Raw genomic sequence first — 16,066 nt, 5'->3', positions numbered from 1 at the left:
CACATTTAGTTAGCCAATCACAAGAGACAAATGTATGCAGGCACCAATAACCAGCTAGATGCCACTGCCTTGCAAATTAAGTTACTAGGTGTAGGTTTTTGAGGACAATGCATTAAAAACCTCTCCTGCCTCTTCATCTAGTATATTATTTTACAAAACCAATTCACTAAACCTCACATCCCCATTATTTAGTAAATGTGGTCTACAGAATCACATAATACCTTGAAGCAACGTGAGGAGCTCCTAGCAGTCTGATATTACACTGTATGGAATGCACTGTGAGCTAATAGGGTATATATGCTAAATATTAAAGCAACCGGAGTTGGCTGCTCTAATAAGTAAAGACTAGTTGTATGAACCATTGTTGCAAAAGTTACTTTTATCAGAAAACGTAATCTTGTCTTCAAATAGGTGCCATCTAGTTGTACCTGACGCTGGCACAAGCTCCAGTCTTTGCAGGCTGTTCCTCCTGGAAGGGTTGAAGCTGCCTTTGGAGAGGCGCCGCTGTCGGCTGGACAACATGGCTGCTGGAGACACAATCCCTGGAGGAGGCACCTTGCCCATCCTACAATACAGTTCTTCAATCTCCTTCTTTTGTAGAGCCTGTAACAGCTGCACCTCAGACATGTGCCTGCACAGGAGGACAAAACATCTATAGATCACTCTCTGTACAGCTGTATGGATTGTCACTCATAACGAGTTTAGCACTGTGGCATTTATTAATTATTGCTACATAATAAGCTTGTGTACTGCTGTTTTATAACAATTCATAACTCCCCACGAAACCTGTGTGCATAGATCTTCTTCATACTGTAATTGTAGAATGCTTATACTCAAAAGGACATTACAATAAAAAATATGAAAAAAGATAAAGTTTTTTCTTTACATAGAAACACACAGTTGGGCACATTTCAGTTACTGGCTGAGAATTCCCATTGCCTTATTAGTAAACAGTGAAATTACTACATAAAATTAGTACCTAAACAAAAATGCAATAAAGAAAACAAAATCACTTTACTGTTAATTTACTGTAAATAAGTCATAGCAATCTTAACCATATTAATTTTATTACTTTGTATTATAAAGATGTCCTGTTATAATAAAATCATTTCCTGCAAGGAACAAAACACAAAAAGTACATGCAACGTATTTATGGATGTCAGACTTATACCTAGCTTAAAAAAAACAACTTCTGTGAGATTCTACAATTTTAATAATGAGATAAAAGTCAGAATGTAGAAAAATCTATCTATCTAGTTTTAATCCAGAAAAAAAAGTTTCAACCCAAGCTTACTTTTGTCTGAGTTGCTGTAGCTCCTCAAATATCTCCTCATCTTCACTCTCAGTGTCATCGCTGCTAAGGTAGGCGATACCTCTTGTATAATGCAACCAGACCTGGACTGTGGAGATCTGTTGAGGTGTCTTCTCTGTGTTTTCCCCGTCACTTGAAGACTTGCTGTCCATATCCTTTCCATCAAATATGGCAGCTACTTTGTTTTTGTCTTCTGTGACCTCTCCATTCACCATCAAACTAGAGTTACTATGAGACTCTTTCCTGGAGTTGCTGCAGTGCTGAATGTCACCGTTTGTTGTGGTGGAATTGTTGTTAAGAACACACATGTTTATTTCTTCTGTTTCTAGGCTGTTTCTAGCAGTGGTGAATCCATTTCTCTTATCATCACCATAATTTTCAGGCCAATCCTGCTTATAGGTCTCAGATTCAGAACCGCTGTCTTGCCTATAATTATCCTCTACAGCCACATCCAAGGCACTGGGGGTTGCGATCTCAGGTTCTGAGAAGTCATTTTCCTCTGTATCTTCATCGGTAGTGATGTCTGTGTCAGAGGATGCAGTCTCATACATCTCAGACGTGTCTAAAGAAGTTTTATCTGATGTCTGGGATGTTTCAGGACTGTTGTTTAACTCTTTGTTACTTTCACTGGGTTCTTTGGACATTGTTACTTGAAACCTTCCTACGACCTTTGATTGACTATCTGTGGAATGAAAGAGAAAAGGGAAAACTTAAAACATTCTTGGGATACAATGTAAACAAAAGGTGATAACTGTTGTAAATGTCACATTGAATTAGTTCTTCAGTTCTTGTCTCCAGTTTACTGTTAATTCACATTTTTTAGCATATTTAAATACTAGTGCTATTGCATCTGAATAGTAGTCTTTCGTACTATGGTGTCACATGACGACTTTACCCATAATTTACCACTGAAAGGCCAAGTAGGGCAATCTCAATATGTTGAGAGCCTGAAATGGTGGAAAACTACCACTTCCACCCTTTAGGTTTTGATGCCAGCCCTAGGCACAAACCTTTGATGCAGCAAATAAAAAAAAATCCTATAACCTTGGGCTAAAACACAGCAAGAAGAATATTGGCGCCGATGAGAGTGGTCATAAGACATTAACAATTTTATAACCTCGGGTGAAATTCAAGAAGTTAATTTCACATGAACATATCATTTTATTTAATTTCTTATTTAATTTATTTGAAACTATTATATTTATAAATGCATATCATAATAAAACACTACACTGAAATAAATGCATTTATTAAGAAATTCAGTAGAACATTTTCTTTGCCATTTGGAATAACTACCATCAGTGATAAACTCCCTAACAGCTAAATTATATGTAATTCTAAACATGAATAAATTATTTGCCTGTAACATTACAATCCTGACATTTTGCATTGGGTACATGAGGCAGTCAGTCTGTATAGTAACAGACCATTTATTTTACTGTAACCAATTTATCAACATATGGAGCTAAATTTGAACTCTACCAACTAGCAAACATAGGTATTGTTACATTTATTATGCTATATGACAAAAAGGGGAATAGCATGTTTCAGAATGTGCTTGAAGTTCCTCTACTGTTTTCTTACAGTGAATGAGATTACATCTCCTTGGGATTCTCTAAAAAACTAGGGGTACTTCTGGGGTCATGTAGTTCCAGTAATGTTTACTACACAACATAAAGATGGTGATTACATGTGATCACATGATTTAAATTGGAGTTAAAACATTCCATTAAATACAATTTAAAATCTCATCCATGTTTTGGCAGTTAAAAAATTTGTTTCACTTAATTTGATGTATCATGCCATGCAGAGTATAGAGGGACCTGTGACTATCAACCCACTGGCTGCCAGAGAGGACAGCTGCATATTGCTTTGGGGTTAATAATTTAGAATTTAAATGGATATGAAACCCAAAAATGTTCTTTCGTGATTCAGACAGAGCATACACTTTTTTAACAAAATTCCAAATTACTTAAAGGGACACTAAACACCAGAATTTTTGTTGTTTAAAAAGGTAGATAATCCCTTTATTACCCATTCCCCAGTTTTGCATAACCAACATTGTTATATTAATATATTTTTTACCTCTGTGATTACCTTGTATCTATGCCTTTTGCAAACTGCCCCCCTTATTTCAGTTCTTTTGACAGACATGCATTTTTAGCCAATCAGTGCTTGCTCTTAGAAGCTTCACGTGCCGGAGCTCAATGTTATCTATATGAAACACGTGAACTAACGCCCTCTAGTGGTGAAAAACTGTCAAAATGCTTTCAGATTAGAGGCAGTCTTCAAAGTCTAAGAAATTAGCACATGAACCTCCTAGATTTAGCTTTCAACTAAGAATATCAAGAGAACAAAGCAAAATTGGTAATAAAAGTAAATTGGAAAGTTGTTTAACCCCTTAATGACCACAGCACTTTTCCATTTTCTGTCCGTTTGGGACCAAGGCTATTTTTACATTTCTGCTGTGTTTGTGTTTAGCTGTAATTTTCTTCTTACTCATTTACTGTACCCACACATATTATATACCGTTTTTCTTGCCATTAAATGGACTTTCTAAAGATACCATTATTTTCATCATATCTTATAATTTACTATAAAAAAAATTATAAAATATGAGGAAAAATTGAAAAAAACCCCACTTTTTCTAACTTTGACCCCCAAAATCTGTTACATATCTACAACCACCAAAAAACACCTATGCTAAATAGTTTCTAAATATTGTCCTGAGTTTAGAAATACCTAATGTTTACATGTTCTTTGCTTTTTTTGCAAGTTATAGGGCAATAAATACAAGTAGCACTTTGCTATTTCCAAGCCATTATTTTTCAAAATTAGCGCTAGTTACATTAGAACACTGATATCTTTCAGGAATCTCTGAATATCCATTGACATGTCTATATTTTTTTTTAGTAGACAACCCAAAGTATTGATCTAGGCCCATTTTGGTATATTTCATGCAACCATTTCACCGCCAAATGCGATCAAATAAAAAAAATCGTTCACTTTTTCACAAATTTTTTCATAAACTTTAGGTTTCTCACTGAAATTATTTACAAACAGCTTGTGCAATTATGGCACAAATGGTTGTAAATTCTTCTCTGGGATCCCCTTTGTTCAGAAATAGCAGACTTATATGGCTTTGGTGTTGCTTTTTGGTAATTAGAATGCCACTAAATGCCACTGCGCACCACACGTGTATTATGCCCAGCAGTGAAGGGGTTAATTAGGGAGCATGTAGGGAGCTTTTTGGGGTAATTTTAGCTTTAGTGTAGTGTAGTAGACAACCCCAAGTATTGATCTAGGCCCATTTTGGTATATTTCATGCCACCATTTCACCGCTAAATGCGATCAAATTAAAAAAAACGTTAAATTTTTCACAATTTTAGGTTTCTCACTGAAATCATTTACAAACAGCTTGTGCAGTTATGGCACAAATGGTTGTAAATGCTTCTCTGGGATCCCCTTTGTTCAGAAATAGCAGACATATATGGCTTTGGCATTGCTTTTTGGTATTTTGAAGGCCGCTAAATGCCGCTGCGCATCACACGTGTATTATGGCTAGCAGTGAAGGGGTTAATTAGGTAGCTTGTAGAGAGCTTGCAGGGTTAATATTAGATTTAGTGTAGAGCTCAGCCTCCCACCTGAAACATCAGACCCCCTGATCCCTCCCAAACAGCTCTCTTCCCTCCCCCACCCCACAATTGTCCCCGCCATCTTAAGTACTGGCAGAAAGTCTGCCAGTACTAAAATAAAAGCTATATTTGTTTTTTGGTGGTATTTTTAAAAGCATATTTAAATATGCTGCTGTGTAAAAGTCCCCCCTTAGCCCCCAACCTCACTGATCCCCCCCAAACAGCTCTATAACCCTCCCACTCTAACTTAATTGGCGCCATCTTGGGTACTGGCAGCTGTCTGCCAGTACCCAGTTTATAAGAAAAAATGTTTTTGTTGTACATTTTTTTAACGTTTCTGTAGTGTAGCTTCCCCCCACACAAAAACCAACCCCCCACCCCTCCACGATCTCTTTTTGTGTTTTTTTTTTGTTGTGCTTATGCTACTTTTAACTTTTAATTCATTTTCCGTAGTGTAGCGGTTCCCACCCGCTCCCGCCCCGTGCACGCGCCCGCCCGCCACCCTCCGTGCACGCGCGTCCGTGCGCGCCCCCGACGGTCCCGCCCCCGATCCCGCCCCCCTCAACGTCACACGGCACACCGATGGCCGCCCACCCGCCTCCCAAGTCGGCTCCCACCCACCAACGATACCGGCCATCGATGTCCGGTGCAGAGAGGGCCACAGAGTGGCTCTCTCTGCATCGGATGGCCATGTCAGGTTATTGCAGGATGCCTCCATATCGAGGCATCACTGCAATAACCGGAAAGCAGCTGGAAGCGAGCAGGATCGCTTCCAGCTGCTTTCCACACCGAGGACGTGCAGGGTACGTCCTCAGGCGTTAACTGCCTTTTTTTTGAGGACGTACCCTGCACATCCTCGGTCATTAAGGGGTTAAAATTACATGCCCTATTTAAATCATGAAAGATTTTTTGTGACTTTACTGTCCCTTTAATTATTATCAAATTTGCTTTGTTCTCATGGTGTTCTTTGATGAAGAGATACCTAGGTAGGTCTCTAGAGCACTACATGGCAGAAAATAGTGCTGCCATCTAGTGCTTTTGCAAATGGAACATTCTGAGCTTACGTCACTGTTTTTCAAAAAAGATACCAAGAGAATGAAGAAATTTTGATAATAGAAGTAAATTAGAAAGCTTTTAAAAATTGCATGCTCTACCTGAATAATGAAAGGAAAAAAATTGTTTTATGTCCCTTTAAAGCAGATATAATCATTTAAATGTATTTGTGTCATGCTACGGAACATGTTTATTCACATTTCAGTTTTACACCATTTGAGAAATATTTTCTGTAGGCTGATATCTCTTTAATTCATTATATCTACATCAAAACTGATATATTACCCCCATTTTATATTGAATCCTTTGTTGAGATACAGCTCTGGAAAATGAGCAGTTTCTCTGTTTTTTATTATTTATAAGTATGAGTTTGAGTAAAATGAACAGTTTTGTTTTATTCTATAAACTACTGACAACATTTTTCCCAAATTCCAAAAAAAAAAAAAAAAAAGATTGTTATTAATTTGTCTTTGTGAAGGACACATGAATCAAGTCACGTACAAGGTTATCCTGGAAGAAAGCTTTCTTCTGCTCTGACAATGTTCCACAACTCTGATGATTGTTTTTTTTCCAGCAGGACAATGCTCCCTGCCACACAGCCAGGTCAATCAGGGTGTGGAGGGGGGACCCTCAGATCAAGACCCAGTCATGGCCAGCCCAATCTTCAGATCTAAACCCCAATGAAAACCTCTGGTATGTGATCAAGAGGAAGATGGATGTCACAAGCCATCAAACAAAGCCAAGCTCCTTGAATGTTTGAGCTAAGAGTAGCATAAAGTCACCCAACAGCAATGTCAGAAACTAGTGGAGAGCATCAAAGCTGTGATTGAAAATCAGGGTTATTCCACCAAATATTGCTAAGTTAAAACATTAGTATTGTGTTGTTTAAAATAAATATGAACTTGTTATTCGAGGTCTGATTTTTTTTTATCTTTTTTGTTATTTTGACCAGTTGTCATTTTCTGCAAATAAATGCTCTAAATGATAATATTTTTATTTGGAATTTGGTAGAAATGCTGTCAGTAGTTTATAGAATAAAACTAAAATGTTCATTTTACTCAACACATCCTTATAAATAGTAAAACCAGAGAAACTGATATAATTTTGCAGTGGTCTCTTAATTGTTTTTCAGATCTGTACAGTTAATAGAGATTATGGGGTATATTTATTAAAGTGCGGACAGACATGATACGAAGTAGCGGATCATGTCCACCGTACATCGATAAATGCAGACAGGTGCATTTATCATTGCACCAGCAGTTCTTGTGAACTGCTGGTGCAATGCCGCCCCTGCAGATTCGCAGCCAACCAGCTGCTAGAATGGGGTGTCAATCAACCCGATCATATTCGATTGGGTTGATTTCTGTATGCCGCCTCAGAGCAGGCGGACAGGTTATGGAGCAGCGGTCTTTAGACCGCTGCTTCATTACTTCTGTTTCTGGGAGCCTAAAGGCTCGCCAGAAACACGGGGCATCAAGCTCTGTACGGAGCTTGATAAATTGACCCCAAAGAATGTGGCTACTACCATATGTGCTGCATATCACCACAACACATCCACAGATTGATGTTCTACATACCCAGTGCTGTACAATGACTTACTGTTGGTGATGACACTGGCTGGCATGGCCTTGGTTGGGGATACAGGTGGCAGAAGGCTGGATTCAGATGCTACAGGTTGCACCTTGAAAGACAGACACAGAAATAAATCCATAAATCACTAAAATGCAGAATATAGTCATGGACTTGCAAATTAGACAACCACAGCCTTTCCGATTAGAGTATATGTGCCATCAATAACCACTCTGCGTGATAATACAGAGATATATATCCCTTTGAGCTATGGCAAAAACTTTTTTTTCTACTATCAATTACCACTTTGTGCCATGCTTATGTATCACAACTAACACCTAGGTTTAATGTCCACAAATTATAGTAAGATGACAAATGAACAGGCTAAAGAACTTGTATTGATACCACTCTTGTCTTGAGAGCTATTGGTTACATAAAACAATTTGTTTGTCCTCAGAACCTGTGATATTCTCACACAAAGACTAATTAGCTGACCTCTTCCATTCTATGTTAGGATTCACATTTGCATATTGTTGTGTCAAAACAGTTAAACGTCAATTTTTGTATCATTTTAAAACATATAAGCTCTTGAATATGTATGTCCCAGGTTCAAGTCTATTTATATATATATTCTAAATGCTCAGCAGCTACACCAATTTAAGACTGTAACTAACTACTTCAGAGCAGGTTTCCTGCTTCATTCTAGAAAATGGTTGAGTTTTCATGTGAGCATTGACATTGGAATTTATTTTTTATGTTGATTAAAACAAAATAACAAGCAAGTAATGTTTTTGCCAAATATAACCCATTTCTTAGGCTTACACAAGTGCACAAACCTATATATAAACACAGGGCCAAAAGCATATACATAAAGAACCAAACTTTTCCCAGAGTTCGGCTGTCATTTGTATGTTTGTAATTGTTTTTTCAGATGCATCATTTTGTACTGTTCATCTCTTGTAGCACCAGTCCTTCCTTCTTTCTTCACATCTTCTCTTCGTCGTATCCATTTGGTATGTAAGGATCTCCTAATGTTATACAGAGTATGTTTGAGTAGTATTCTGCTGTTATATCTGTAGCATCTTCTGTATCTTTTTTTAAAAAACAACCTTTAGCAAACATGAAAAACTGTATTCTTTTTTGCACTTACAAATTGAAAGGATTTGTACATTTTCAGGTTGTGCCTATTTATTGGAATTCACTGCAGCTAGTGTTACAACTGCCAATGCTGATGTCAGTAGTAAGAATGTGAAATTGTCTAATTCATTTGAGTATGTCATTTTTTTCACTAATGTCCCCTGCTATGTCTTTAACTCACAATCAGAAAGCCCATTAGAAGGGGCATACACATGTAGCTGGAAATCACCAACCGCGTCTTGTTCTGGAGATGCAATGAGTTGTGGTTCCTCATTGGGGCTTTAGCTATGTGTTTAACCCATAAGAGGGACATTAGTGCAAAAAAGAGAATCTGTGTATTCGATTTTAATAATTTGTTCAGCATTTATTTTTACTTACAATACCAGCAATCCACTAATGAGAATCAGATCTCTCACAATAGATTTTGACTTTTATATGGATTCTGAAGGTTATTTGGAGCATGATAGACTTGGGATGTCTCAATAATTGCTTAAAGGAATAGTCTAGTCAAAATTAAACTTTCATGATTCAGAGAGAGCATGAAATTTTAAGCAACTTTCTAAATTACTCCTATTATCAATTGTTTCTTTGTTCTCTTGCTATCTTTAATTGAAAATGCAGGAATGTAAGCTTAGGAGCCAACCCATTTTTGGTCCAGCACCTGGGTAGCACTTTCTGATTGGCGTCTAAATGTAGCCACTAATCAGCAAGCACTACCCTGGTTCTGAACCAAAAATGGGCTGGTTCCTAAGTTTACATTTAAATAAAGATACCAAGAGAATGAAGAAAAAATTATAATAAGGGTAAATTAGAAAGTTGCTTAAAATTGCATGCTCTATGTGAATCATGAAAGTTTCATTTTCACTAGATTATCCCTTTAACACAGATAAACATAAAAAGTACAGAATCCTAATGCAGCCCCTTTTAAAATGGATTATCAGATTTTCATAATTCTTATTAAGGAATCCTGCAACCATAATTCTTAAAGGGACACTAAACCCACATTATTTCTTTCTTGATTCAGTTAGAGCATGCAATTTTAAGCATCTTTGTAATTTACTCCTATTATCATTTTTGTTTGATTCTCTTGCTATCTTTTTTTGAAAAAGCAAGCATGTAGGCTTAGGAGTCGGCCAATTTTTGGTAAAGCACCTGGGTTGTGCTTGCTAATTGGTGGCTAAATGTAGCCACCAATCAGCAAGTGTTATCCAGGGTGCTGAACCAAAAATCGTCCAGCTCCTTAGCTTAGATACCTGCTTTTTCAAATAAAGATAGCAGGAGAACAAATAACAATTGATAATAGGAGTAAATTAGAAGGTTGCTTAGAATGGCATGCTCTATCTGAATCATGAAAGTAAAACTATGGGTTTAGTATCCCTTTAAGTGAGAGCCTAAATCATCACTGTGAAAACTGATAGTCTGTGGTAGAACAAGACCAAATTCAATTTTATTAACATATGTTATCTCCTTTTTGCATCTAATTATTATATTGTTTTTTTATTCCCTCCATTATACTTATAATTATATTTATATATCTAGATTGTAAGTTCCCACGGGAATAGGGCCCTCAATCCCTCCTGTATGTGTTTGTAAATGTTATCCTGTCTCTTACAAGTCTTGTATTGTTTTATTTAAATGAATTGTATCCATGGGCAGGGCTGCGGAATATGTTGGCGCTTCATAAATAAAGTATATTAATAATAATAATAATAATACACTCCTTCACCTTCTCATTCCGCACTTTAACTAGCGTCAGGCTATTCTTAGAGCGCTCTCCTATTTTGCTGTGTGTTTTATTGATTCATTTACAGAAAAAGAGGAGAATCTGTAAATTTTAGGAGTAGCCAGGTTTGAGGTATTTTTAATGACTGATACATCTCATATTGTTGAGAGTAGAATAAGACCAAAACCTAGCAGGAATATGCGTCTCCTGTGATGTTTAATGCATTTGTCTCTTAAGGTCTTGATGGTCTGTGACTTATTCATTTGTAAAGTGTCTTGATGTATAATAGAGAGTCTTTAGTAGTGCTCTTTAGGGGTCGCCATAGGATAAAAGGCCTGGTTTTATTAATAGTGTGTCATTTGACCAGAGATCATTACATGTGACAAAACTTTACAGCCATCTAAAGCAGCCAATGGGTTAAAGGCTATTGATATGAGAGCTTAATACGTGGTTGATATATTTATAGCAGAAACACATTTCAGAAGTAAGATTTGTATACAGAGTTAACAGACAGTTAAAGGGATATGAAACCCAAAAACATTTTCTTTTGTGATTCAGACAGAGCATATCATTTTAAATACATTTTCAATTTACTTCTATTAACAAATTTGCTTCTTTCCAATGATATTCTTTGTGAAGAGATACCTAGGTGGGCACCTGGAGCCCTACATGGCAGGAAATAGTGCTGCCATCTAGTCCTCTTGCAAATGGATAACATTCTTGCAAAACTGCTGCCATATAGTGTTCCAGAAATGGGTTGGCTCCTAAGCTCACATCCCTGCTTTTCAACAAACTATACCATGAGAACAAAGAAAAAATCATAATAGAAGTAAATTAAGAAGTTAATTAAAATGGCATTCTCTATCTGAATCATGAAAGAAAAACTTTGGGTTTCATATCCCTTTAAGGCCAAAAAATTTAATTCTGCGAGTTTGGCTCCCTGACTCACAAATTTGTTAAGCCCTGAGATCCATTCATCTAAGGTCACCTGTAGACATTAGGAGCCATGTTACCAGAATAATCATTCATTAATAACCCATATTAAAGTACCTATAAACATAATCTATATCACTGGGCACAGCCTTTATAAAGTCACTAGTCCTTATGCTGATTCAAGAACAGAGTTTTGGTCAATCAGCTGCTTAGAATAAAAAAGAAAATTAGAGAGGCCCAAGAAGCTGGACAGACCTCTCTGTGAGTGACTTGTGCTCACTGACATAAGAACATTCCAGTGGGGGAAAACCTCTAAAGCCATATTAATCTCAGGATATACAGGCTGAAGATTAAAAAGATCACATGGAGTACACAGGAGCTGGTTAGCTTTTCCAAACTCTTTAAAATTAGGGCTGTTATCAAGCTATTACTTTACCAGTGGTTTTAAAACGCAAAAAGCAAATTCTGCAACAGCAAATGCTTCATATCAAATAACTGGTTTAGGCATTTTGAAAACCTAAGTTGCAGATTTTGTTTTATGGCCTCTCTCTAGGTCACTGGGCACTTTTTGTTGTACACAAAAACAACAGGCTCATATTGTTGTTAATATTAAGTTAAGGGAATCTATTTTCCAATAAATGATGATATTAGATTATCAGGAGGGGCTCTATCTTTCAATTTTAACATTTCACAACTTCAGGTCATAAATAATTATGATATTTACTATAGAATATATATATTTAGTAGAAATAATGTATGCATGTATATATATTTATATATATATATACATATCTATAAAACATTATTTTTATGATGTCATATATAACTGACATTGTTGTGCATATTAAATGCCCACTTATGAGATATACATAATATTAAACAAAGGCCACAACTGGCATATTTTTATCTTTTATTTGTATAAAAAAAAAGGATTTGTCGGAAAAAGTAACCTCTATCAATGATTCCATTTTAATAAAGTTATATTTCAGTCCAAACAACAGTGTCAAAATGACATTCTTTTAAATATAGCCAATGCAGTTCACTTAGTCACTTTTTAAGATAAGTGGGCAAGTTATAGGCATAATTGATGTAAGATCTTGGTCTAAATAAAATATATATAAAAAAGAACAAAATATGTCATATTGAAAAATTAGATATAATAAATAATAAAGTATATAGGCAACACTGCCAATCACAAACACTGGTTATGAAATTTAGAAGAGAGATTGCAGCAGCCACTGCACTGCCCGTTATTCAACCACGCCCACTTACAAAAAGAGTGCCTAAGGATGTAATGTATCTGGAAGAGGGCAAATCCAGTGAATTAGGGAGTTGTATTTCCTTGTAAAAATAATACTTTTAACATTTTAAATAATACTTGTTCATTTATATGAATTAGATAGACAGACAGACATACAGACAGATAGACAGATAGATAAAATTCGTCCCATGGCTCCTTGCTCCAAAGAGCTTACAATCTAATGTTTTCATTTTTTCCAACTGCCCATATTCTTACGCCTAAACCTAAACACCATAGCAGCAGCAGTGCCCCCTTCCAGCATACTTAGTCTGTTATAAAGAGATAAAAAGAAGCAACATTGAACATACATACAAATACAAGAGGAATGCTTTTGAACTTGTTGCAAATAAAAACAGATGTCTTTGGTACATTGTAACACTTAGAAAATTTGCTCTTAAAGGGATAAAAAGGTCCAAAATGAAATGTGCATGGGTGTACTTCAATGTGAAATAGAAGAATTGTTGCAATATTCTTCTATTAGCAAAAATGCTTCCAGTAAAGGTTCTTACTGTTTTTCTGCAGCATATGCACATATCCCGTAAGGGCCCGTGCACCAGTATTCACACAATACACCTTCTCAGAGACTCAGCAGTGGCTTGTATGACACAAATGAAGTCTTCAGAAGCAATACAGACTACTGCCAGCTCTCTGGTGTTGAATATTGGTTCACACTGCACTGGATATGTGCATATGCTGCAGAAAAACAGCAATAACTTTTATCAAAAGCATTTTTGCTAATGGAACTATATTGCAAAATGCTTATATTTCAAATTAAAATGCACCCATGCACATTTCATTTGGACCTTTCTATCCCTTTAATGACAGGTTAATAAAGAGACATTGACAAAAGATATTGGAAAAACATATATGTGTTAATCAAAGGACATGGAAGTGAATAAAACATCATTTGTGCAAACATTATATCTGTTCTGTTTTTCATTTTTTCCCCCAGTTTTTTACATTTTGGAAATTGATTCCATCTTGGGGAAAATGAATCTTTATGCCAAATTAAAGCTATCCGCCAAAAATATCTCTAAGGGCTTGAATCATAGTATAGGGGGTTACTGAGCTGTATTTGTTTAGCAAAAGTGTCTGCTTGCCTCCTTGTTTTAGAATTGTTACTTTCTTAGTGTTTTTTCTATACTTAAAGGGATAGAAAGGTCAAAATTGAAATGTGCATAGGTGCAATTCAATGTAAAATAGAAGCATTTTTGCAATATATTTCCATTAGCAAAAATGCTTCTGGTAAAAGTTATTTCCATTTTTTTCTGCGGCATACACACATATCCTGTGAGGGCCGTGCTCCAATATTTAAACATCACACGTTCTCAGAGAGTCAGTGGTGGCTTGTATGACACTAATGATGTCCTCACAGAAGAAATACACACCCCTGTCAGCTCTCTGGGGTTGAATACTGGTGCAAGGCCCTCACAGGGTATCTGCATATGCCACAGAAAAACAGTTATTTTTACTGGAGGCATTTTTGCTAATGGAAGTATTTTGCAAAAATGCTTCTATATTAAATTAAAACACATTTATACACATTAAAATTTTGACCTTTCTAGTACTTTAAGAAATTATTTCCAAAGGGCAAGAGAATGAAAAATGTGGTTAGCATACGACGTAAGACATAACAATACAGCGCACATACATGTTACTAAGAAGATTTGACACACAAATTATCTCACTAAAAGCTCACAATACAAACTCCCAATAGCTACGGCCTCAGACAATTGAAACATATAGTTTTTATTTAATCTGAGTCTTACCTCAGTCCCTTGCACACTATAGGAGCGCCAGTCTTTGGAAAAGCGAGCAGTGTTCTTCTCAGGCCTATTTAATGGGTGCACCTCCCAGCTGATTTTACAGAGAACCCGGCTAAAATTTTAGCCAATATTAAGCTAAAATGAGCTAATATTCAAATGTTTCAATATTTATTTATTGCACAAAGAGTCATTAAATAAAGTATTGTTACATTATGCAATTATTTTGTGCTTTGGATATATTTGTAAGTATTACACTGCCCCTACCTAGCTACTTTGTAATGCCACTCGGCTGGCAACATTTTCTGTGAAGAACACTGAGGAGAAAGTCTCCATTATATACCATTATATATTACAAAGGAGGAATACTAAAGCTCTGCCTCTTTCTGTTTGCTAAAACTGAATTCAGACACCTATCAAACCTTTTATTTTACAGAGGAGTGGCCACTTTCAAGTGGGTCATGAGACCCAAAAGATTTCTATCATGATTCAGACAGAACATACCATTTTAAGCAACTTTCCAATGTACTTCTATTATCAAATTAGCTTTATTCTCTTGGTATCCTTTGTTAAAGGAGCAGCAATGTATTACTGGGATAGGAGGCATGTACGTGCAGGCAGCAATCAGCAGCAAGCTCCCAGTAGTACATTGCTGCTACTGAGTCTATCTAGGTATGCTTTTCAACAAAGGATACCAAGACAACAAAAAATAATTAGACAATGGAAGTAAAGTGGAAAGTTTTTTGAATTTGCATGCCCATCTGGATGATTGAAAAGTTTAATTTTGACTTAATTGCCCTTTTAACGTGGCCAATATTAACCCACAAGGGAGGGTGCTAAAAATGTATCGCATGTCCAAAAATATACTTACAGTTATTGGGGCCCATTTATCAAAGGGCTTGCGGACCTGATCCGACACTGCGGATCAGGTCCGCAAGACCTCGCTAAATGCGGAGAGCAATACGCTCTCCACATTTAACATTGCACCAGCAGCTCACAAGAGCTGCTGGTGCAACGCCGCCCCCTGCTGACTCGCGGCCAATCGGCCGCCAGCAGGGAGCTGTCAATCAACCCGATCGTATTCGATCGGGTTGATTTCCGGCGGTTCCTGTCCGCCTGCTCAGAGCAGGCGGACAGGGTTATGAAGCAGCGGTCTTTAGACCGCTGCTTCATAACTTGTGTTTCTGGCGAGTCTGAAGACTCGCCAGAAACACGGCCCTTCAAGCTCCATACGGAGCTTGATAAATGGGCCTGATTGTCTTTAATCATAATATGAAGTAACAAATTAAAATGTGTTTCTTGGAAAAATAGACACAAGACCTCTCATTTAAAAGAGGAGAGTCCTATCTTTTAAATGAGGCATTTTATCATCCTGTAACTCAAGGCTCGAATTCAGACAGTTTGGATTCCTTTATATACATTCCTATAGAAAATGATTTACTAGCTCCTAAAATTGTATAATCTCTATTGATTCTTTATATAAGTAACACTGAATGTTGGGATAGGGGTGGGCCATACAGGGGGGCAGGGCATACAGAGGGATGAGAATAAGGGCACTGGGCTGAGGGGCCCCACAAATTTGTCTTGCCTAGGACCCCACAGATACTAAGGGTAGCCCTCTGGGGACTTGATGTTCTAAAA

General features: G+C 36.8%; 1 protein-coding gene across 1 annotated transcript in view; it reads right to left on the bottom strand.

Moving 5' to 3' along the window:
* Positions 1–16,066, bottom strand: part of WNK4 (WNK lysine deficient protein kinase 4) — a 247,970-nt gene that overhangs the window by 18,054 nt on the left and 213,850 nt on the right. Inside the window, exons 16-18 of the mRNA XM_053699477.1 lie at positions 7,600–7,681; positions 1,295–1,994; positions 429–631 (exon numbers count right to left, since the gene is read on the bottom strand). Of these exons, the coding sequence (XP_053555452.1) occupies positions 429–631; positions 1,295–1,994; positions 7,600–7,681 (985 nt within the window). The remainder of the gene's footprint in view (positions 1–428; positions 632–1,294; positions 1,995–7,599; positions 7,682–16,066) is intronic.

Source organism: Bombina bombina, chromosome 1 (genome assembly GCF_027579735.1).
Source record: "Bombina bombina isolate aBomBom1 chromosome 1, aBomBom1.pri, whole genome shotgun sequence".
Lineage (NCBI taxonomy): Eukaryota > Metazoa > Chordata > Amphibia > Anura > Bombinatoridae > Bombina > Bombina bombina.
This window is presented reverse-complemented; position numbering and strand designations above follow the sequence as displayed.